General features: G+C 31.3%; 2 protein-coding genes across 3 annotated transcripts; both read left to right on the forward strand.

Moving 5' to 3' along the window:
• The first annotated feature begins 1,708 nt into the window (after positions 1 to 1,708).
• Positions 1,709 to 9,119, forward strand: LOC146528578 (putative fatty acyl-CoA reductase CG5065). Its single transcript, XM_085203494.1, has 10 exons — positions 1,709 to 1,943; positions 2,491 to 2,607; positions 2,925 to 3,047; positions 3,497 to 3,622; positions 4,707 to 4,851; positions 5,330 to 5,431; positions 5,800 to 5,986; positions 6,315 to 6,427; positions 6,852 to 6,981; positions 8,499 to 9,119. The coding sequence occupies exons 1-10, from the start codon at positions 1,824 to 1,826 to the stop codon at positions 8,722 to 8,724; spliced, it is 1,389 nt and encodes a 462-aa protein (XP_085059620.1). The 5' UTR covers positions 1,709 to 1,823; the 3' UTR covers positions 8,725 to 9,119.
• A 4,992-nt stretch (positions 9,120 to 14,111) lies between these two features.
• On the forward strand, positions 14,112 to 24,876 carry LOC146528579 (putative fatty acyl-CoA reductase CG5065). Of its 2 annotated transcripts, none has more exons than XM_085203501.1 (11): positions 14,112 to 14,250; positions 17,020 to 17,126; positions 19,238 to 19,354; positions 19,442 to 19,564; positions 19,930 to 20,055; positions 20,221 to 20,374; positions 20,809 to 20,910; positions 21,396 to 21,582; positions 22,070 to 22,176; positions 22,382 to 22,511; positions 24,579 to 24,876. In XM_085203501.1, the coding sequence occupies exons 2-11, from the start codon at positions 17,025 to 17,027 to the stop codon at positions 24,799 to 24,801; spliced, it is 1,371 nt and encodes a 456-aa protein (XP_085059627.1). In that variant the 5' UTR covers positions 14,112 to 14,250; positions 17,020 to 17,024; the 3' UTR covers positions 24,802 to 24,876. The 2 variants fall into 2 exon arrangements, with proteins under 2 accessions (XP_085059627.1, XP_085059625.1); XM_085203499.1 differs by lacking the exon at positions 14,112 to 14,250 and adding an exon at positions 15,225 to 15,317 and having other exon boundaries at positions 24,579 to 24,875.
• The last annotated feature ends 133 nt before the right edge of the window (positions 24,877 to 25,009 follow it).

Here is a 25,009-nt window from a genome sequence, read left to right on the forward strand (position 1 = left end):
ATGTGGGAACCAATTTTTTTTTGGTCTATTTTTGACAATGGAATCTATGAGAAAATCACATAAGTATTAAATTTGTATTGGTACGTGTGCGACAAAAGGACGAATGACTCAATGTCGCGCCAACCGATTCTAATGATTCTTTTCTTATTTGAAAGGATAGTTTGATGAAAGTTTGGTTAGGTTCTAATTATAAAATCTGGTCAAAATTGAGAAAATTTGTTTTTATTTTGGTAAATATTAGTTATACTGGAATAGTTACAAGGGAAAACTTTGTTAAAATTATTGTCAGAAGTAAGATTCCCCATCGTTGCATTTCTTTTCAACCAACCTCAAAAAAGAAGTTTTCATTTTTAACCGACTTCAAAAAAGGGAGAGGTTCCCAATTCGCCTGAATATTTTTTATTTATTTTCTTCACAAAAATAATGCCTAATTGAGTCAAGTTTTACATATCAAAACAGATGCCACTCGTTAACAACCACTACCACCACAACCAACACTCGTTTAAGAAGTATCCTTTTAAGGTTACTTACACTTAAAATCGTAAAAAGAATTAATTTTGAACAAAAAAATAACCGAACCGAAACACAACGGAACTAAAAAGTTAAAGATAATCTTACATAAAATAAAACTTATTTTGATTTTGTTAAACCAAAATAATAAACAAAAATTTTATACCTGTAGGTTTTCGCACTTAATATGTATATGTAATTCTTTGGTAACAGTCTTTCTACATTCGCTGCTTTTTGCATCAACTCATATGACACATAACCTCGAGTTGATTTCCGAGCATAAGTCCACATGTAACTAAATTACAATATTTTTTAGTATAAAAAAATACAATATTTACATCCCATTATTGGTACAAATGAATGGGCGAAAGTTTTTCGTCACAACAACAGGTCACAACATGCCCCAAAAAAAGGGAACATCTAGCCCCAAAAACACGTGTTGAAAAAAAATTAAAAATAAATAAGATATAGAAAACATAAATAATTTACAAATAGTGTTCCGAAATAGTAGGTAATATAATGTAAAAAAAACACTAACATACTCGAGGCTAATCGTTAAAATTTGTGAGACAGACCAAAAATTTGAAATGCAAAAATATTTACTAAAAATATTTCATTGGTTTCGGGTGCCACTGGATTGTTCAATATGCTGGCCATGGGTGCGCTATCACATTGCATTTCACTATATGTTTACTAAATATTCCTATCACTTTTCTCCGCGAAATTATTTCCTCGGTAACTTTTAGCCCCGCTCTCCCCTACCCTTATTTTCTGAATTAAAACGTCGATCATAGGCGCTTATCAGTTACTGGCGGCAGTATTCTACTTGTCTAGGCAATCAAATTATTTCCTATTAATTGATCTGCAATGTAAGTTAAGATTACAACAAACGGGGGGTTAGAGGTAAAGGGTGCATGAACCTCATAAGGGTCGTGCTAGCCACCACGTTGATCGACGACTTGGAGAAAAAGGCAACGTTGTACAAAATATAGTTTAAAATTAAGTGTTATTCCCCCCTAAAAGACGCGCAGTTTACATTACCTAAAGGTTTTAGGTATCGTGGAGGTATTGTTGAATTATACAAATTACCGGTAACTTAATATATAAGTAGGTATTTGAAGTCGTTTTTATTTATTTATTTTTTCCTTTACGTTTTTTTGTTTACGTAATTACGTATTTACGTGTTTACGTATTTTTTTCTAACTACAAACATAATACGCTTCAAGGATGAGCATATTATAATAAAAATGAATAGAAGTAAATAAATTGTGCATTACTAATTGAGACTTTACTGGAGTTACGTAGATCTTAACATGTTACGTACTAAATATAAATTATGTTCTATTTTATTACGTGAAAAACATACCAGTGTTGCGGAGTGCTATGAGGGACAATCTGCATTTATAACTGGTGGTACTGGTTTCGTAGGCAAGGTATGCTTCCTATCTAAATTTAATTTAATCAGCTTCAGCTGTATCCCGCACACAGCGTTGCGTGTTGCGTAGCGGAACTCAACACCGCGCTTCGCCTCGACACCGTAACGAAGAAAGGGACATTTGAATAAATAATTCATTTCCTCGTGGGGGGATAGAACCCACGACCAATTGCGTTTACAGTCACACTTTGTGCCTCTGCATTACGACTGGCCTCTTAAAAACTTCTATAATATAGATTTAAAACAGTCTAAAATAACAGGATTTTTTTATATGTGATCATTGATTGTTTTAATGCAATGCTTAAAAAAATATTTTTTTAAAATTATTTTGAATATTAATATTTCAATTAAATTATACTTATACGATGCCATGATCTTGTAGAGCCCTTAAACGCCACATAATCAATCACAAGTAATTGTTGCTCGGAGTGGCAATGGAAATAAAAACTTACCTTATATCGGCAGTCTCTCTATAACTGCTAATTTATAATTATTATTCTACAAAATTGTGAATTCATTCATTTTTACTTAATTTTTTTGAATAGGTCTTAGTGGAAAAACTTTTATATCAATGTCCAGGAATAGAGAAAATTTATCTTTTGTTACGAGAAAAGAAGAACGTCGCTCCCCACTTAAGACTTCAACAAACTCTAGATGAACCGGTATGATCTTCATAAAATATTACGAAATATATTACATAATATATTAAAAAAACCGGACAAGGGTGAGTTCCTCAAGAATAAATTAGAGGTTTCGAGCTTATGCTGAAATTCAAGTGTAGCTTAGCCAGAGCCCTTTTATCTGATACTTCACTTGAATAGCGGCTTTAATACCAAATTTTGGTTATTTTTTAAATGGTACGGAACTCTAAAAAAGTAAGACTTTCCTTGAATCAATAGCTATTATTTTAGCTTTACGTTAATAAGCATCCACAATCATTATTTATTTATATTAAAATATTTTATTATAATCATTGTAGATATTTTCACGAATACGAAATGAAAAGCCTGAGGTACTAGACAAAATCGTACCAATTATTGGTGATATAGCAAAACCAGAACTTGCAATGAGAATTGAAGATCAAAAACTATTATTTAAAAAGGTAATAAAATCTTTGACATAATGTATGAGAATATGTCCTTAAATTCAACAAATCATATTTATTCCTTACTACGTTTTATACACAACTATTCAAATTTAAAAACTGACTACGAATAAGTTTAGTAATGAAAATCAACCCTATATTATTTTAAAATAATCTTGTAAAATTTACATAAGCCTTGAATCCTGCGCTCCTACGATACCGACTAGTGCTGCGCCTTTACGGGACAGAACTATTATCATTTTAGCTTTATATTTAGATCCTGCCACTACGAATATAAATATTTCTTGGTTGTTACAAAAATAAATTTGAATTAGCATTGAAGTCCACCATTCAACACACATTTTTCAAGAAAAAATGAAAGAATAACACAATTAGAATCATTTTTCAAGATTTTTTATTTTAAAGTTTATTTGTACATTAACATGTGTGAGTTGCAACCTCAACAGGTTACAACAGTTTTTCACGTCGCTGCAAGTGTATCGTTCGACGATCCTTTAGATGTAGCTATGAATATTAACGTCGGTGGACTGGAGAGGGTACTTCATCTGTGTCACCAAATGACAGCATTGAGGGTATGCAAGTTTTCTTAATCTTTTATTTAAATTACCACTGATGTACCTAAATAAATGGTCTACAATGGTCACTGGCTTCTAATAAATTGTTTTTTATCATAATTGTACTGCTGTTCCGGAGTTATGGGGGTGACAAACTTAAATCTTAAACCTTTAAGCTTATTTTACATATCTTTATCAAAAATGGTTTTTGTGATGTTTATAATCGTAAAAAAAATGGAAGTTTATTTTGAGGGCACTTTTACATACCACCCCGTGAATTGAAATCTATCAAAATTAAACATATGTTATGTATACATAAGTTACAAAAACTAGAAATAGTGGAACGTATACCAAAAGAATAAAACCCTGATATATTCGTGCATAACAAACAAGAATAATTATAACGTCATAAAATGTCTTAATAAATTAGCGTACTTTTATGGAATTATCATCCTCCATTATCCTTGTTTTGATCTAAAACATGCTTATAGCGCAAAAACGACTGAATCGATTTTTGCTTTAAGTTATATTTTTCATATAAATATAAGTAGGTAGAATGCCTTAGTAAAATAATAAAAACCTTATAAAAATTATGATAACATAATAATAGAACTTTAGAAATGTTCACATCAAAAGTAAAAATATTAGAACAAATAATTCAGTATATTCAGTAAACAATCGTATAGTTAAAGCGGGCGAAGCTGCGGGCGGGTCGCTAGTAGTGTATATAATTTTGATAGGTATCTGTTTACGCCATCAAAAAATAAACTTTAAATTTTTTACAGTTCTTCAGTCATTCAATTTTTTATATAAACTTAATTTTTTTTACGGTTTATTTTTGATGTTTTTATTTAAACATAATTACCTACTAATGCAATATTATTACTTTTACAACGACCTAAGAGAAAAAAATATTTATAGATTATATTTAAATTATTTAGATATTTTATATGGTAGACAAGGCGTTAAATTCTGAAAGTCATCATGGAATGGTTCGTTACTGTTAACCGAACGTTACCAAAATAGATGTATTATGTATTATCCAATAAATACTATCAGTCCCCTCAATGACGCCGATGATTATCTTCTATTTATTTTTAAGGTGTTGCTTCACGTTTCAACTGCATATTGCAACACTGATAAAAAGGTAATAGAAGAAATTGTATATCCTCCACCTGCTTCGTTAGACAAAGTAAACGACATGATTGCAAAAGGAATAAACAATGATCAAGTGAAGATGTTAATTAGTAAGTAAAACATAATATGTTTTATTTTTTAACAGTCCACAAATGAATAAATTCTTCTTTTAAAAAAATTTTAAATCAATATTTTTTTCTTTTTAACTTGAGATTTATGCTATTAGCTCTATTGGCCTTTACAGTGAAAATGGTTCGGTAGAGAAGAGGGCACTTTGTCCCTGAACAATTACAAACTGTCCTCTTAAGCAAATGTGACTGCTTGAGAGGACATCAATGACGACAGGGGCGTCTCCTACGGGACTACAACCTTGCAGCTTTCGATCGGTCTGGGAGGTATTGAATAAAGTCGCTCTGGTATCGAGGCACAGCGTGGCGTTGAGTTATGCCACTTAACATACAATGCCTCCAGAATTCGGCAGAAAGTGGAGAGCAGAGTGTCTTAACACTAGGTTCCCTCTGCCTACCCTGCTGTGTGCGGGGTACAGCGTGCAGCTGATTTATTTAATTTAATTAATGATGTTTACAGACAAGCAGCCAAATACATACGCGTTTGCGAAAGCAATCGCAGAGACATTGATTGTTGAAAAACGAGGAAATATTCCTACGGTTATCGTCAGACCAACAATTGGTAATATCTTTATTAGATCGCTTTAAATTGTTGCCTTAGTAAAACATTTCTTGTATTTAACTCGATTGTCTACATACAGTCAATCACTGTAGGGAAGATCTCGTCTCTGTTTCGAAATCAACTCAAACTAGAAGTAAACTAGAAGCTACCCTTTTTTACATCTATATCCATTATCCACGTAAAAAATTATTTATTTAATAATTAATTATTTATATAAATAATTAATTTAATAATATAATTATAGTTATTTAATTTCAAAATAATAGTTAAAGTTTAATCATATGTATGCCAATTGTATATTTATATTTTTCGTTTATAAAAACGATTGGAACAGCTTGGATAAAATAAAATTAAAAAAAAAATTGCAGTCTCAGCTAGTAAAAACGAGCCGTTTGTCGGTTGGGTTGACAACTGGTTTGGTATGACTGGGTTGATGGCGTTAACACTCCTTGGAAGGAATCGAGTGTTGATGTGCAAATCTGAAAACATTATGGACCTCACACCTGTAGACTACGTTAGCAACCTAATGATAGTTGCTGCTGCAATGAAATCTACGTTAGTATTTTTTCGTTTTTTCTGTTCAGTTGTAAATTTGATATCCAATTAAGAGAAATTTGTATGTATTTAAAAATATTCTCGTTTCCTATTTCCTGATTCCACAAAGCGCGTTGTTGAGACTCACCCAGCCCAAAATATCTTTAGTTTGAGAAGATTATAACTATCATCTAGGTTCACTTTGCTTATGTGTAAAATGGTGGAATTATGTGAAGAAAATGTTGTCACAATATTCTCACAAGCTTGCAAGATGATGTTTTTTATAAAATAATTGTATACTTGAAAAAAAAGACGTGTAAATATTTATGTTTTTTATGTTATATTACAGCTCAAATGACAACAGTTTAAGTGTTTACAATTCCGCTACGAGTAAAGAGAATCCTCTCAAAGCTGAGAAAGTTAGAAAATTAGTCGTTGATTACAGTTACAAAAACAAAATTTGTAAGTATTGCATTATTAGTTCTAGAGTAAATATTTAGATCATTATATTTTTTGATATTAAAATAATAATATGGAAAATAATTGTACTGACCCAATACCTGCAGAGTCATTTGAGGTGAGAGTGAGATGTGATTAAAAAGTCGGTACTATGTTTTACACAATAAAAAGTATTATTTAACAGCTCTGGCTTGTAAAGTTGATTGATCGCGTGATGACGGGATGGATTTGAGGACTTGAACATGTTATGAAAAACCGTTTCAGTCCAGCTAACAATAAATACAAAAATAATGAAATACCACCTTAGTGACAGATGTTCAACGTGTTATACGTGTATAAATTAAAAAAAAACAAAAAGATTATAACAATATTAACATATTTATGGCCAAATTAAGTATAATTACATGTTTTACAATAATAATTTCAGATGATGTGCCTTACCCATATTTACACTATACAACTTCAAAGTGGGTCGAATGGTTAATAATAACGACGTTCAATACAATACCAGCGTATTTGACAGATACAGTTTTACTCTGGCGAGAGAAGAAACCAAGGTAGTTTAATCTATACTCTATTGTTAGCGAACTCGTGTATAAGTGGGTAGATTTAGGTGAAAAAGACTATAAAAGCACTGGAACTATGTCAGTCAGAGTTAACCAGAACTTAAACCAAAATAAAAACAATTAAACGGATTTTACATAGGTACTAATGCTTAATATTACATCACTTATATCAAAAATAGCGGCCTGCGCTCGCGCCTTCGCCCGACAAACAGAAAAGCGTCGACAAACAGAAAAACCAAAAATAAAAAAAAATATTGGGGTTCTGTTAAAAAGCTTTTAGAAAACGCTCTTTTGACATTAACTACTACTGTTCTGTGTGCGGGACACAGCGTGAAGCTGAAGGCAGAAGTACTCGGAAGTTGGGGACATTGCGTGTTGAACGGCGGAACTCAACGCTCCGCTTTTGCCTCAATACCAAAGCGAAGAAATGAAAATATATATAAATTTAAATAAATATTTAATTTTCTCGATCGCGGATCGAACCCACAAACATTTGCATTCACACACTTTTACCCCTGCGCTACGACTAGCTACTATTAGAAGTCAGTGCGGCTTTCCCAAGCTTATCAGGCTAGACCCTTTAAATTACTAATGTAAAACATTATTATTGAGAAATTGCATAATAAACCTTCCATCGCCCAATATCCTCTGCCTACCCTGCCTCCCAAGCTAAAAAAAGAACCCACAAACACCAATCCAGTAAGCCTATTTACAAAATAAAGAATTATTAGTTAAAAACACAACGAAAACAGGCTGCAACATCCCGTCATCATCTGTACATAAATACAGAGAACAGTGATATTCTCTAGAACCTTATTAATTTAATTGGAGAGTAAAATTGTTAATTGTTTAAAGTTACATTAATATTAATTATTTTAATGAGATGAATATTGAACTCATCAAAATAAATAACATACGTATTTAAAATTCTGTGCAAAAATGTAAAATTGAAAATATATTTCACAGTACATTATTAAACACATTACAATACGAAAATTAAAATATTGTGCTGAAAAAGGTTGATTGGTTTTGTGTTATTTTGGGTCTATTTCTATAGTTCTGGTTATTATACTTTGAAATTGATTGTACTACATTTTTTACTTACGAGTATAATAAGTCGAGAGGTCGAGGCCATAACAGTAAACTCGAATATCAATTTCCACTTAGGGGACAATACAAAATGCAGCGTTCAGTTCCACTATTCTCAACATGCAAACCTAGAAGGAACCTTGCGGTTCCTTCTGCTTTATGTGTGTCTCCTTCTGTCCAATATTTTTTTCCAACTTCATAAAGATGAAAAAGATGTGTAGAAAGAGTATGTAGCGTGAACTTAGTGTTAAATTACTCTAATTTTCACATCTCGTCAGTATTCGTATTGGGAAGCAAAAATCTGTCTCTTACAAATGCTTACAAATGCTTTCAGATGTTGATGTACCACAGCGCCATTGCAGTCATAAATTAACAATAATTATAATATGTTATTTATTTGGTTTCTCCTTGATTTTCAGGTATATAAACTTCCATTCAAAAATTTCCAGAATGCGAAATGTTCTTGAATTTTTCTCAAGTAACTCTTGGGAGATCAGTGCGTCTAGGACCAGAGCTCTCTCGGCGTCCTTAACACCCAAAGACAAGGAAAACTTCAAATTCGATCCAATTGATATCGACTGGAATGATTATTTTCCAAAGTATTGTGGGGGTGTCAGCAGACATATGCTGAAACGTGAGAGATGAAGAATTTGGTCTAAGAAAACCTACTAATATATATATTTTTAATTGTGCGTATAAATTATAAAAAAAAAATGTTTCACTTTGTGTTCCAATTAATTAAGACACTTCGTACGAGACTTACCCCATAATTATTATAGTGACACATTGCCACCGCCTGCTTCACTTTGCCATGTAACCGGCCTCAATAAATTGTTTAACATTAAACTTTACTATATTTCATTGACGACATTTTTCAATTATTTAAAAATCTAAAATTGTATACATATAACAGAAAATAAAAGTTAGCCTCGGTGGATATATCTCTAAAAAGAGATTTCTTTCAGCTAACCTGTGAAAGCGACAATATATAAAAAAAGGAAAAAAAAATTTTAAGTTAAACGGTTTTATATTGCAGATAAATGTACTAAAAGATAAAAAATAATTTCATGGAAATTATGATTACTAAAATAAAATCGTGGGGACACTTTCTACTTCCCACTAGGTGGGTGAAGTCTCATGCCATGTCTTTCGATTGTAGATATTGGACGTGCCCCACGATTTTATTTTAGTAATCATAATTTCCATGAAATTATTTTTTATCTTTTAGTACATTTATCTGCAATATAAAACCGTTTAACTTAAAATTTTTTTTTTACTTTTTTATTTTTAAGTTTTTAGTTTTTATTTCTCCTACTATTCAATTCGTTGAGTGCCTCATTATTGCAAGGTTAATGGAGAATGTTACGATCGACCCCCCAGAGGTCCAATAGAGGAGCAAGGCTATGTACAACAAGATGTGCCTGAATCTTGAGGGGAAAACGCTAACGACATATCATTTTTATCCACCTAGTGCCATACAGTTCTCGGCGCGCTTTTACCTTTTACCTTGGGTGGTGTACCCCTAGCGACGTCTCATTTTTAGGCACCCTATAGCCACACAGTCCTCGACAGGATACCAGATCTTGACTTAGGTGGGAGATTCATATTGTAATTGTGTATAGTATACTGTATTATACTTACCAAGCCCTTTATTTTGATACCCATATTGATGGGATTGAAAACTACATTATCCGCCATTTTGTAGCAGTGGCCATCTTTGATTTTGATTTTGTATAGTGCCCTAAATTCTACTTGACAAGCCCTTTCATTTGATAGCCATATTGATGGGATCGAAAAAAACTAACTTGTCCGCCATCTTGTAGCGGCGGCCATCTTGGATTTTGATTTTGTGTAGTCCACTGAATTCTACTTGACAAGCCCTTTCATTTGATACCCGTATTGATAGGATTGAAAAAAACTAACTTGTCCGCCATCTTGTAGTGTTGGCCATCTTGGATTTTGATTTTGTATAGTCCACTGAATTTTAATTGACAAGCCCTTTCATTTGATACCCATATTGATGGGATTGAAAAAAACTAAGTTGTCCGCCATCTTGTAGCGGCGGCCATCTTGGATTCACAATAATATTGAATATGGATAATTGTATTGTCACCAGAATCAAAGGCGTATACCAAATTTCAGATCAATCGGTTAACGGGAAGAGGGTTAAATTTCAATTACTAAATTTGACCCAAACAAACATACAAATAAATAAATAAACAAACGGGGTGAGCTAAATAAAACCGTTTAAAAACAGTATACTTTCACTCAGTACCTTTCATCTTTCTGTGGCCAGTCGTGGCGCAGGGGCACAAGTGTATAAAGTGGGTACAAAATTGTAAACTCGACTGTTCGTGAGTTCGATCCTCACTCGAGGAAATAAAATATTTAATTAAATTTATATTTTCATTTCTTCGCTTTGAAGTCAAGGCAAAGTACGGCGTTGTGTTCCGCCACACAACACGCAATGCCACCAGAATTCAGAGGAAACTAGGGATCGATGTGTCTTAACTCTAGGTTCTCTCTGCATATCCTGCTCTGTGCGGGATACAGCGAAAAGATGATTTTTTTTCACCCAGCATAACGAAAGGAGAAAAAATACAATATGAAAACAGCAGCAGCGTAGCAGGAGTTAAATTAACCTCGATATTGTACAAGAAGGATATAAAAAAAATAAAAAATTGAACGATTAACATATCGATTGTAGATGCTAAAAAACCACTCAGCAGAATTATTGTCTCTCTGTTTGTTTGTTCGCCTATCACGCAAAAACTATCGGACAGATATTTACCATTTTTTGCACGATGATAACCTAAGGTTTAAGGAAGGTACATTATTTTTGAGTTCCCATTTAGTTTAGAATCCCAGTTTTCACTATAGTTTCTTTTAAAAAACATAAAAACCGAAAAATACAAACTATTTAAGATACTGATATCTACTGAATGATAGTGAATAAATTTTAGCATGTTACTAGTTCAAAGCCTAATGGATAATTAGGATAATTTTCATCATGGAGTATAAGGCAATTTTTGGAGAAAAATAACATAATTAATATTATATAATTATACTAGCGACCCCCTTGCGGCTTCGCCCGCTTTTACTACTGGATTATTCATATAAGGTATGTTTGCAAAGCACTTAAGATAGTGTGAAAATTAATTAAACTCTAATGCAACCCGCATTTTCGTAGTTTCAATAAGGATTTTCCAATTGTTTTACACAGCAAGGATTTTTTAGTAGGTACCGTAATTTTAAATCTGTGCTACTAATCTTTTACTTATTAAAATATATTTAAATGACTATTTTTAGATAGTTGAATGACTATTTTTAAACGAAACAAATTATAAACAAAAGCCTACCTACTAATAACTACAACAAAAAATATGAAACCAAATATATCGAGCTGAAATAATACATTGAACTCCAATTATCCAATACGTGCAAACGCATCTAAATCTTCGTTGCTATGCCTCTATAGCGAGCGGGTTTTTTTTTCGAGCTTGTGGTTAATGCTGAAGAGGGTATTCTGTCCCTGATGAAAAGCAAGCACTACGTGGCTGCCTGTGAGGAAAATTAAATAGAATGCATCGGCCGGGAATCGAACCCGGGCCGCCCGCGTGGCAGGCGAGCATTCTACCACTGAACCACCGATGACTGCTCATGCTCATGACGCGCTTGTATAAGCAAAACGTCGCACGGTGCGTTTCGCAGCAAGGATGTTTTAATATTGTAACAACTTCTAAAGTACTTATTAAAATGAAAAAACAGTAAAAGACAGTTTTGATCTACATTAAATGGCCAACGTAACTAATATACTTATTTATATGCTGAGAGTAAGGGATAAGTGAAACTTGAGTAACATATAGCTGATGTGTCAACGGCGGGATGTGTTAACAATTAAATGCGTTTTTCTCCAAAACTATTCGCAATTTCGAAATAGTGTAAAAAGCAAATTTTATCTTCGTTTAACGTAGAAAATTAATAAAGTATTTTAAAGGATAAGGATTAATACCATTATGGAAAAATATCCCTCACAATAAAAAATATATTGAAATTACTATTTTTAGACAGAAATATGATCACTACACGTTATCCTTAAAACATAAAAATATGCCGTCGCAGACTTTTTTGTAGATCTTATTAAGAGAAACAATACTCCAGTACATTATTTTCATGTAGTACTTACCATTAAAGCAGCGCATGCGCGAAAGTGTCTCAACGGGTAGGACTTTATACACATTTATCGTATTTATGTTAATTTACATAAGAATGTACAAATAATAAACTATATATAAACCTTCCCTGAGAAATACACGACCTAATGGTGAAAACCGCATAAAAATCCGTTGGGTGGTTTAGAAGAAGAAGAGTTAGAAAGTTCAGACAGACACGAAAAGCGACTTTGTTTTATAAGATATAGGAATAGGATAATTAATAATTTTTTAACCACAAAAAACCGACTTCTTCAATTTCAACCAGATCTAATAATCAGAACTTTTATCCAACTTATCAAAGAAACTTGATGTAGGGTACACATTAAGGGTTCCAATAAAAAAGAATCATCGAAATCGATTGGATTGATATTGAGTTATTCGTCCATTTGTCGCGCACATACCTAATGCAAATTTAAGATTTATGTGATTTTCTCATAGATACCATTGTCAGACATGGACCAAATTAGAATGGGACCACACGGGATGCACTAGCTTTCAAATAAAAAAGTATCCTCAAAATCGGTTCACTCAGTCAAAGGTAACCTCCTTTTACAGAAATTGGCTAATAAAAATGACGGAATCATATTGCGTTGATTTCTTGCAAGTAAAACTAAATTATATAATTTTAGTGAAAAATATTAATGAATAAATCATCATCTTCCTATTTTTTTAAGAAAAAGAAGATTAGAAAGTACAATTAATAGTTTTTTTAGTCTACCATAAATATGGTAATGAAACCCACTCTATATGGTAATAATAAAGTGGATATATTTGTCGGGCTTAGCTCAAATAGCGATGTCTACAATAAAAAGTGAATGTATTTGGAAAGTAGGTGGAGATCTCAGTGCTTAAACTGTTTAAAATCTGTTTTTTTTTAATGAAACTTATATTTAAGAATCATACATAATAGTAGAATTTCCGAGAAGAATCCTCCCGCAATCATCTTTAATTTTTTTTTTCATACAACTTTAATGCGTTTTTGGGGTAAATTGCACTCACATGTTTTTTATATGAACCACATAATTTGAAAGAAAATTGCATAAGGAATTTAAAAAACAATGGTTGCTAGCTCTCAGTCTGCCACAAGTCCAGGGTTGCCTGGTTTTATCAGGTCACTTAATATTAATAATTTGCACTCATGTGTTTTTTTAGTGAATTATATATCAAATTAAAACTTTTTTCTTTCTCAACACTATAACAAATGGTTGCCTGGAAAATATCTGGCGCAAGGAGGGGTGGCTATCATTTGAAACATGTTATTTCGATTGACTATGAGAACAGACGATGAAATGAGCGGTCTCCCTGAAGTTTTAAAGAAAAATATTATGTCATGGAAGGTCTATCTTAAAATAAATGTTTATTCTAACTGTTCACCTATTTAATGATGATTTTAATCATTACTTTAAAATTAAAGAAAATATTCCGAAAAATGAAAATTTATGTTTATATTACAGAAAAAACTATTATGAACTTATATATGCATGTAGTTTATTTCATTTAAGTTAACTTTGTATATTTAATTATATTTTCTCATCTTGTATTGTTATTCATTTTACTATTAGCCCACTTGTGAGATGCACGGTAAAAAAAATTAATATTATTACACTTACAAATATGTTTAATGTATGTCGTTAACTAAGATACACATTCTTTGCATCACGCGTCTTTCGCATACAAAAATACAGGCAAGGAGAAAATAAAATAAAATTGTTATAAAGGACACTTAGGTATTTCCAGCGAGGCACCTAAATCTTAAGACACTCTACCCTCTACCCCTACACACCGTCCAATGTTCGAATCATTATCTGTTGAGTGGTGGAACTTAACGCCGCGCATTGTCACACGAGAAATTCAAATTTATTTATTTTTCTAGGTGGGGATTGAACCAACATCTGCGGTAACAGTCGGACGCTGTGCTGTTGCGCCACGACTGCCTCTAGTTTATTCAATTTATCAAGTAAGATAAAAACTTCTAATATGTATTAGCGATTTCATTTGAGGATTATTTTTATCATTTCCTTATTAATGAGTCATAATATCACATCTATATCATTAATATTTTTTTCATTATCTTCTTAATTTATATATTATCTGTAAAATCCAAAAATCACGTGTGTGAAAAGTAACCTAGTAATGGTATTATAAGTAATAGATACATAAACATACAATAAATATTATGTCAAAAGTTTAAATTTTTCTTTTTTAACGTATAGAGATTTTTGAATTCTTAAAGTAGGTGCCTTCTATTTATTCTCAGAACAAATGAGATTAACCGGCATGTATTTTATCGAAAATCTTAAATAATCTTTAGTTTCAATCTTTTTTGAATAACAAGTTTAAAAATATATATTTTAAGAGTAGATACAATTATAAACATATGAAATTTACATTTTCGTTATGGGAACTTGGACTTTTTTCATTAAGCCATACGTTCAATACGCTCTTTTAGCTTCACGCTGTAACCCGCACATAGCAAGATAGGCAGAGCAAAACACTCTGTCCTCCATTCAAACACTGCATTTCCCCACTTTTCGCAGAATTCTTGCGAGATTGTATGTAATGTTTTTTTTCATATAAGACCATGTAGAAACAGGAATCAGATACAATAATATGATAATATGTATAGATTTTACCTAAAGTAATTCAAAATGGTCATTACTCTAATGACATCTCGTGAAGACCGTTATTCTAGACTTAGCTTGGTACAAGACTACCATCTCTGAGCAGAACTCTATATATATATTGTAGAGAATATATATATATATATATATATATATATATATATATTGTAGAGTTCCTAAATATAGTTAAAACCGTCGTGACGTAAATCGTACAAAAAGTGACAAACGTATGCAATTAAAAATCTAATATTGATCTTAGATTGTACCTATTTATAAATCGAGTACTTGCATATACGCAACTGTATATAAATAAGACGCTTGTTCTACACATTAATTAGTGTCCCAGTAGCTTCTGTGTTAAAAAGTCGTGTATAAATTTGCGTTTTTACGTGATTTCAGAAAGGTTCTATTCTTTTTATTTTTTATTTTCACCATATATTAAGTTTGTGTTAGGCCATTGCGCCGGCCGGCTGTTTCACTCTCTTTATTACGTTCCGCTATTGCGCTTGAAAAGAAGTCACCTAAGTAAACATTTAAACTTCGAATTTCATTAAAAATCGTTATTTAAAAGTAACGTAAATCTTTCATTTACTTGAACAACGCTTGAACTATACGAATATTTATTAAATATTCTTATAAAATTATTTTCTAAAAAAACAGGAAACACCATTAAATACTTTTAAGAGTCTGAATTTAAAATTTTATAAAAATCAGGGCCCATTTAAATTTTTTTCCATATAAACTTTCCACCCCTATTTTATGCCTTTAGGGTAAAAATTATTCAAATTACGAAAATAAACATCTGTCCAAATTTCACTTTTCTATCATCAGCAGTTACGGCTGTGAGTGCGTCTTACTTCAGTAAGTGAGAATATATCCTTTTAAGTCTTAAAAAATTAAATGAAACATTTTGAAAAAATCCGTGAAGGTTAAAATGTAATTAAATAAAGCATAAAATATTTTTAAAAATATAATTTATATGACAAGAGATGATTTACGTAAAAAGCTTTCATGTAAGTTGATTTGATCTCTCATACACTTCGACATATTACGAATTCAATAAGAAACACAAGAATCCGTCTGGAATAGTACACAAACCCACAATAACGCAATTGACAACATTCTTCGTTCTCCGCTTCCTTGACTATATTTTGCTGAAAATTGCACAGACTTGCGCTGAATTACTCAGTCCTCGGCACGGCCTCATCTTGACTTAAGTGCTTGGTAGAATGCGCTACTTAATTCAGCTTAAAGTTTACTTGTGTCCAACGAAATACAGTTCCGTGTTTGATTTTAGAGTTGCCTTCTCCTAGACAGGTCGTAGACCAATGCTGGTGCCACCCATATTACACAGATCAAAGTTAATCAATCGATGTTACAGGCTTAAAAAAGTTTTTTTTTTAATCTGAATTTTTATTCTCAGCGAACCCGTTTATTATATGAAAGCACTAAAAACTTCAATTGTGCAGGCACATTATTTTTCTAATTCTCCTCGGCAAGCCCCTTCATTTGATACCCATATTGCAGAAGTGCATAAATAATAACTACTCCGCTATATTAGATGTTCCGCCATATTGGATTTAGAATACGTCACATTATTTTTCGAGTTGCTCTCAACGAGCCCTTTCGTTTGATACCCATATTGTCGAAGTACATTAAAAATTACTATTTCGCTATTTTGAATGGTTAGATTCCACCCGAATTGACACACATACATTGCAAGTTAAATAAAAGCTTTTAAAAACCAATGTAGTTTAATTAAAAATATTAATCTATAATTAAAAACCGAGTTTCAAAATTGAACTAATTAATTGATTTGGGAGCTAAATGACAGCATTGGTTGGTACAAATAAATATTTACTGCAGCGCCCACTGGTGAGTTATAAACGTAACACTTATCTAAAATCCAGCACCAATCAAATCCAAACCCATCACTGAATCTCATCGTTTTGGAGATAAATAGTAACATTGGCTAGCACAAACATACACACACATGCATACACACAAATTCATACAAACAATTCCCGTTGGCACAAAATGCTAAAATTGGTACGGAACCATACGAATCTGTCGCATTTGATCAGATTTTTTTTTCTCTATTTCAGATATCATGGCATCATTAAGCAAAACAATACCAAATAATTCGTCAATTTCACAGTTTTATGCTAATAAATCTATTTTTATAACTGGCGGCACTGGTTTTTTGGGGATGGTAAGTTTTAATTTTGAATTTCTATTGATGTACTGAATTAACTTTATATAAACACAGATTGTTGCTTCGATTCTCACTCGAGAAAGTATCTATACTAAAATAATAAAGCAAAATCAGCTTCACGGTATCCCGCACACAGCAGGGTAGGCAGAGGGAACCCAGTGTTAAGTCGGCGTTAACCCAGTCGGCGGAAAATGGGGAACAGAGTGTCTTAACACTACGTTCCTTCTGTCTATCCTGCTGTGTGCAGGATACAGCGTGAAGCTGATTTGATTTGAAGCGTAATGTAACAGTAAAGAAAACCATATTAAAATAACGAATTAATTTGTTATATATGTTAAAAGTTATAAAGAAAAAAGGAAATATTGGGTCAATTTTGATCCGGTTTCAGTCAGGTGTAGGTTAACTGTAGATTAATAATTATTAATTTATTTTTATCAAATAAGATACCTTATTTTACTTTTTTTTAGAAACCGTATAAAAAAACATTTTGTTAAAATTCTCAAATATGTCACTTGTGTGCGCGTGCCCTTTACTTCGTTATAGTCTATTGATATTTTCTAGAGGTTAACGTAAACTATTACAATATTTGCAATCCATTACCACTTTATATATTAATATGTAAATTTCTATTAACAAAGTATTTGTATATTTTGCTTGTAACATATATTATATATTTATTTTTCATTAGTATTATACTGCATTGTTGTCCCATACAACACACAATGTAGACTTAGAACATACCTTACCGAGCCCTAACTATTAAATTACTCGATGTATGTAATTACTATAGAATTTCTTTCCCATATATAAGTATTAAGTATATAAATTATAATTTGGTTGAACGTTTATCTCAAAAACTAATATTGAGTTTTAATATAATATAATTTAAAAATAATTGTTTTTGTGTTTCATCAATGTCAAAGTCAAATAATTTACCACCAGTTTACTAAAGTTTACTAAACTATAGACAGGATTGAGATCCGCCACTTAACACGCAATGCCTCCTGGATTCGGCGGAAAGTAGAGAACGGAGAGTTTTAACATCTTGCCTACTCTGCTAAGTGCAGGATTCAGCGAGAAGCGATTTTGTGCCTCTGTCCAACAGTGGACAATCGATGGCTGTCGATGATGATGATGATGATGATAACAATATTACATCATGTTTTTCTAAAGCTATATATTGCAATAAAGATATTCTTTTAAAATTCTGTTACGCATAATAAATTATTAAGCATATGCGTAGTGTACATAAATTATAAAATATAAATAGTGTTCTATACATTTTTTTCAACATTTTGCTCTGCGCGTGATGTTAAGTAAGCTTAATTACTAGCTGTATTTCCTGTCACCATTTATATAACTCATGTAAGGACGTAACAATAGGTTGCAACGTTTTATCATAGTTTTTGCTTATTATCATTAATTGTGTAAAAGGTTTTCTGTTCTCCTTTTTCGTTTTGTAATTTATGTTTATGTTATTATATATATTGTATCTTTTATAATTAGTGTATAAATTCAAATAGTTGTAAAGCCGGACACGATATACGAGTAAAAATATTTTAAACTTTGTATATAAAAACTATTTTATTCTTATAAAATACAAATTTTATTAAAACTAGTTCTTAACTATAAGAGTACTGGTAGTGGAATCCGCCTTATCCCTAAGGTTGGTCGGCTTTAATACAAATTCGGGTGTCCCCACCCCTTTGGCTCGTTTCCCACGATGCTTTGTTTCTCATGGAGTTATTATATGAAATTCCCTGGAAGTCGGAAATCAGCGAGCCTATTGTCATCGACATCCAAATGTTCATGTGCCCCAACATGTGCGGCTGGGTTCTCGTAATGCTTTTAAAGGACTTTCTCTCGGAGTCATAAATCTACCAAGGGCCCACATGCCGTAGGGCACTTGTTTCATATTTATTATCTTTTATTTAAACCATGTGTTACAACAATGTTAGACTAGGTTGACTTACGCATGCAGTGTTTGCTTTCAAACGGCTATACATTATTGTTTCTACATTGTGCTCGTAATATTACTTATTCAAAATGTAATAGTTACTAGCGAACCAAATCAAATAAATAAATAAAAAAAGAAAAAAATGTTGTAGATATTGATAGAAAAATTGCTGTACAGCTGCCCTGACATAAAGAAAATTTACATTCTAATACGAAGAAAGAAAAGTGTGTTACCTGAAGAAAGACTAAAACAATTGATTAATGGCAAAGTATACTACAATTTATTTCAAAATATTTTTTTTCTTTAGCATACATTTTTCACTCCAAATTATTTGACGCACTAAACCTATTTTCAGATTTTCGATCGCATCAGAAAGAAATGTCCAGATAATTTAAAGAAAATTGTTCTAGTGAAAGGAGATTTAATAGAATTTGATCTCGGATTAAATCCTAAAGAACTTAAAATGCTACAAGATGAGGTAAATGAATGTATCAGGTGACTAATAAGATATTTCATAATAAATAGGAACATTTAAATTTATCATTTTCTATAAATAAAAAAAAAATATTAAGCATTATAGCGCTTAACATATTATGTATTTGTAAAAGCGGGAACAATACCAACGATAATAGAATAGTGAAATTAGAGGAATGTAGTGGTAAATTCCCCTCAAGAATAAACTATCAAAAATATAAAGAGGGAGAACAGAATAACGAATGAAGAAATCCTCTATATGATAAAAAAAGATTTAGCTGGTTCTCTTTTAATTTGTTATTGTGTAACGTTATCTCCTTTTGAGCATACAATCACCTTTATGTGTTCTTACACAGTCAAATTTTGTAGGTTTCAATAGTATTTCACCTGGCAGCCACCTTGAAATTCAACGAACCATTGTCAGTAGCCATGAAGGTCAACGTCGAGGGTACCAGAGAGGTCTTAAGGGTTTCGCAAAGCATGAAAAATATTGAAGTATGTATAACACGGACATAAATGCTTAGTTTAAATATGTCCCTATTATTTATTTAATTGTATAATCTTGCTTTATAAATGAATAACTTTAGTTTCCACTATCAGAAAGCCTCGTATTATTCTTATACTTTTACGAAACATTTCAAACATTATAATAATTTACAGATTTTCGTATACATGTCTACAATTTTCTCAAATGCTGATCATGAAAGATCAACTATTGTAGAGGAACTGTATCCTAGTCCTAAAGATATTAATGAAGTATATGAAATGATCAACCAGAACAATCCGAATGAAACTTTTTGCCCAGAATTATTAGGTAATATATCAGTTTATTTATTTTCAGATAAAATATAAATTGGTTATTTTTTATTATATATATTTAACTGAGTTGAGTTGAGGCCGTCGTGACGCAATGGCACAGACGTGTAAACGCGACGGTTGTAGCGTCGATTCCCATTTGGGGGAATGAATTATTATTTCTTATTTAAACCGTAATTTGCTTGTGAGCTCTTTATTGGATTCTGAAGTCTGTAAATGAAGGTTAAAATATTATTATTATTTTTTAAGAGTGTTGAAATCTGTTTTATAAAAAATATTTAGCATTTTGGTCTTATTAGGTAAGCGTAGCTTTAAAAATTGGTATTGCGATAAAGATTCTTTAAAGAGCACACGAACAAAAAATTATATACGTGCAAACAAAAACTATTTTTCATAGAATGTGTTCATTTAATTCTAAATTTATTTATACAGATAGACGACCAAACACTTATACTTTCTCGAAAGCCATAGCTGAAAATATAGTTGCCGAAAACCGAGGAGCCCTTCCAACCATTATAATACGTCCTTCTGTTGGTAAGCTAAATATTATTTATATATAAGGATTGATTGAAACTGAAAGTAAGAACTGCTGCTGAATTTAGGTTTGATAATTTGATGAGCTTGAAAATCAAGACATTGAAATCAAAAATAAACAAATCTACAATAAAGTTTGAGGAAAGTCGAGAGAATTATCATGGCAAATATTTTAATGAATCCTTATGCTTAGGAAAGGTTATACCAGATAGTTACTTCTAGTAGTTCCAGAGTTCCATAGTTCCAGAGTTCCAGTTAGTGAATTAAGTCTATTTAGTTATTTTATTATTTTTCTTCAATAACAAACTATATAAACATCATATCATATAGAAAAAATGTTTTGGAACATTCCGGCGCGCTTGGTCTGCTACAAGGTACAAATTAAAATAATTTAATTATTCCCTCGACTCGCGACCGAACCTAGTACTATTGTATTGCCCTCATTATTGCAAAATTAATAATTTATATTTTATTAATTGTTATAGTAACATCATGTTATAATGAACCTATGGAGGGTTGGATTGCTAACTGGATGGGTCCCACACCAATTTTTACACTTGTAGGCCAAGGGTTAATACGTTGTTTATATGGAAAAACCCATTACACGTTTGAAATTATACCTGCCGATTATGTAGTTAATCTTACCCTTTGTGCTACTGCTAAACATCAAGGGTGATTATTATGATATTATATTCTAAAATTTTTTTTTTGCTTCACGCTGTATCCCGCACATAGAAAAATAGACAGAGGGAACCTGGGAACATAGTGTCAAGACAGTCTATTCTCGTCAAGACACTTCGATCCCCACTTAACACTCAATGCTGAAAATTATGTGTTAAGAAAATATTTAAAAATATTAAAAATATTATTTGGAAAAAATGACCGGTAATTGGAAATTAATTTCGAACAACTTTAATACATTTTAACATAATAACATTTCTTACCTAATATTGTGATTATAGGAGTGATGCAATTTTTTTTTCAAGCCAGTGAATTTTATTTAATTGAGAATAAGACAAAATAAAACTTAAATTTAATTAATTAATTTGACTTTTATGTACTTAAAGTAACTATAATTAAAAGCTTTCATTTTCAATATAATAATATTTGACGTCGATAATTCATATTACTAGTTAAGCTGACTTTTTGTATATTTTAGGGGAAAAGAACTATCAATATATCACTCATGTTCAACAGCCGATAACCCAATAACTTTAGCAGAAACTTCTAAATATGTATCTAAGGAGAGTGTGAAACAAAAATTTAGTAAGTAGATTTCGTTTTTTTGAAAGATAGGTAGCGGTCCCTCTTAACTTAACGTTCACAATGGAGCCATTTTCAAAATATTTCTCTATAGATTTTTTTTTATTTATAAACCGATTGAAAGAAAACATTCAATAAAAGATGAGCTTTCCAAAATACAAAAGTGCACAATGAATTGACATTTATAATATTAGTTTTTTTTTTTCAGATTTATTACCTTACCCAGGCATGATGTTAATTGAAAATAATTGGTTGCTATATTTATTACATTTCATATTTCACGTATGTCCGGCTTATATAGCAGATCTTTTACTATTCATATCTGGCCAACCTTTGAGGTAAATATTTACTTAATTAATATAAATTTAGAGATAATATTAAATTTCAGACTCAAGCGATAATAAATTGTATTAAAATTGAAAACATGATAATGAAAAAATCACGTTTCCGTTTTCCTGCATAGTTGGATAGGCAGACATTTCATTAGTATCTTATTTATTTAATAGATTTAAAATAAAGTGGCAGTAAATGGAAACTAAAATACTGTGTATCTCATTGTCTTCCCTATTATTTCTACATTACTTCTCTATACAACGTGACATTGGCGAAGTGATATGTGCTCAACTGTCACGCCCAGAACGGCGGATTTAAAGAACCATACCATATTTCTACATTATGCAATGCATATCCTATGCAATAAAATAGAAATAAAATTATTTCACGTGATTTTTACTAACATTTACATATATTTATAACTGTGGGCCCGGACGCGGCTTCGCCCGCGAAAATATAAGCCTAAATAATAAAAATAAGTTAAAAAATAATAATAAGTGGAGATTTATTATTAGAAAAAATATCTGAGTAACCGAAATGAACAAACAAAAGAAGTAAAAGTAACTAAAGGAAATTCTTAATATTAGAAAAACTACCTAAAGTTTGCCGTGCGCGCGTATTAAACATTTTCCTATATTTTTGCGAACAATATTAAATAAAATTCCAAATGATTAAAAAAACGATATTTTAAGTGTATAACATCGGTATAGATAACCGAACTGAGATAAATTAATTATAAGCAGCAAATAATTACATAAAAAATAATAGTAATTCGAAAATATATAAAAATTTACAAAATCATCAAAGACATCTGCCCGTTCGCGTAGGTCATACTATACCACTCGTAGGCTAGGTCATTTGGAATCAGTGACATCTTATTTATTAGAATGTTATACAGTAAACTATAATTTCCATCAAGATGAAATGCTAAAAGTGACTCTTATATTTATTTTCATAAGGATGAATATCAAAATATAGAAATCATCTAATTTTTGTTAATGTATACAAATCTATATCGGCGCGCGCCATGTATGCATTAAGCAAACTCACTTTGGGTGACGTTTTCTTAAAACAACAAACTTTGCCAGCCGTTGCTTAGCAACGCGTAGCGACGATTGTTATTAACATGGCGGAATAAATTGCATGTCAAATTAATTATTTTAATATATTGGTATATATCGAAAATATTACAAATATGAGAAAAAAAAGTATCCTATGTTTATTCCGGGACCCTTAAATATCTCTATATGAGTATTTTATCACAATTAAATTAGCGGTTTGGCCCTGATTACATAAAAGACAGACAGACAGACAGAGTTACATTCGAATTTATAATATAGGTATGGATACGTACTTTTTTATATATTTATGTAGGTACTACAAAAATATTCCAAGATATATTTGGGGGGGACATACTATGAATTTTGTGAAAATTTTCATTAATAATAAATCTACTTGTACATCTATACTAATATAATAAAGCGGAAGAGTTTGTTTGTTTGTTTGTTTGTTTGTTTGAACGCTAAGATCTCTGGATCTACTGGATCGATTTACTTTGTTTTTGTTTTGTATGAAAGCTGCATTCTTCAGAAGTGCTATAGGCTATATAATATTACATTACACATATATACTAATAAATTAAAATATTTTCTAATTTGACATGCAATTTATTCTGCCATGTTAATAACAACCGTCGTCGCTACGCGACCGCGTTCGTTACCGCGTCATTTTGATATTCATCCTTATGAAAATAAATATAATAGTCACTTTTAGCATTTCATCTAGATTGAAATTATATTTCTATACAAATTATATTCTTATATTTCAAGCAGGCGTAGCCGCGTCCGGGTCCGCTAGTGATATAATAAATCAGCACCTATGTTTAATAAATTTGTCTCCTTACCAGAGCGAGGAAATGAAAATATTATCTCCCAAATGGAATCGAACCCACACCCATCGCGTGGACGCTGTACCATTGTGCCATGACGGCATGTGAGGCCATTTTGAGATTTTTTAAATCTTTTTTTAAGTTATTGTTTATTGGTTATTGTTTGAACTTATATATTTTACAGATATGTGAAACTTCTTCAAAAGATGACATATTGTATGAAAGTATTAAAATATTTTTCATCAAGATCATGGGCGATGAAAGCGACAAACGCACGGCGACTGTTAAACTCCTTGAGTGACATGGACAAAAGGGAATTTCCTTGTGATCCAGTGAACATCAAATGGGATGAATACTTTCCTATATATTTATTTGGAATTAGAAAATATTTGTTAAAAATGAAATAAAAGAAAAGCAAATTAAAATACAAAAAAATATATAATTGAGAATAAGACTAAAAAAAACTTAAATATATTAAATTTTATTTAATTCATTAATTTGAATTTATTTAATAAATTATTTTAACTTCATATTTTTTAATTAATTTAATAAACTTCATTACATGTGATAAATTTTAATTATTTTTATTTTATTCAATTATTTGTATTTTTTTTA

The sequence above is a fragment of the Heliconius melpomene genome, chromosome 19 (genome assembly GCF_056956725.1).
Source record: "Heliconius melpomene rosina isolate 202511_hmr_F chromosome 19, ASM5695672v1, whole genome shotgun sequence".
Lineage (NCBI taxonomy): Eukaryota > Metazoa > Arthropoda > Insecta > Lepidoptera > Nymphalidae > Heliconius > Heliconius melpomene.

Coding starts and splice junctions, on each gene's coding strand:
- LOC146528578 (XM_085203494.1), top strand. CDS start 1,824: ATGTTACGTACTAAATATAAATTATGTTCTATTTTATTACGTGAAAAA. Junction 5,432..5,799: donor TATCGTCAGACCAACAATTG/GTAATATCTTTA, acceptor AAAAAATTGCAG/TCTCAGCTAGTAAAAACGAG. Junction 6,428..6,851: donor CAGTTACAAAAACAAAATTT/GTAAGTATTGCA, acceptor TAATAATTTCAG/ATGATGTGCCTTACCCATAT.
- LOC146528579 (XM_085203501.1), top strand. CDS start 17,025: ATGGCATCATTAAGCAAAACAATACCAAATAATTCGTCAATTTCACAG. Junction 20,375..20,808: donor TTTTTGCCCAGAATTATTAG/GTAATATATCAG, acceptor TTATTTATACAG/ATAGACGACCAAACACTTAT. Junction 22,512..24,578: donor ATATCTGGCCAACCTTTGAG/GTAAATATTTAC, acceptor TATATTTTACAG/ATATGTGAAACTTCTTCAAA.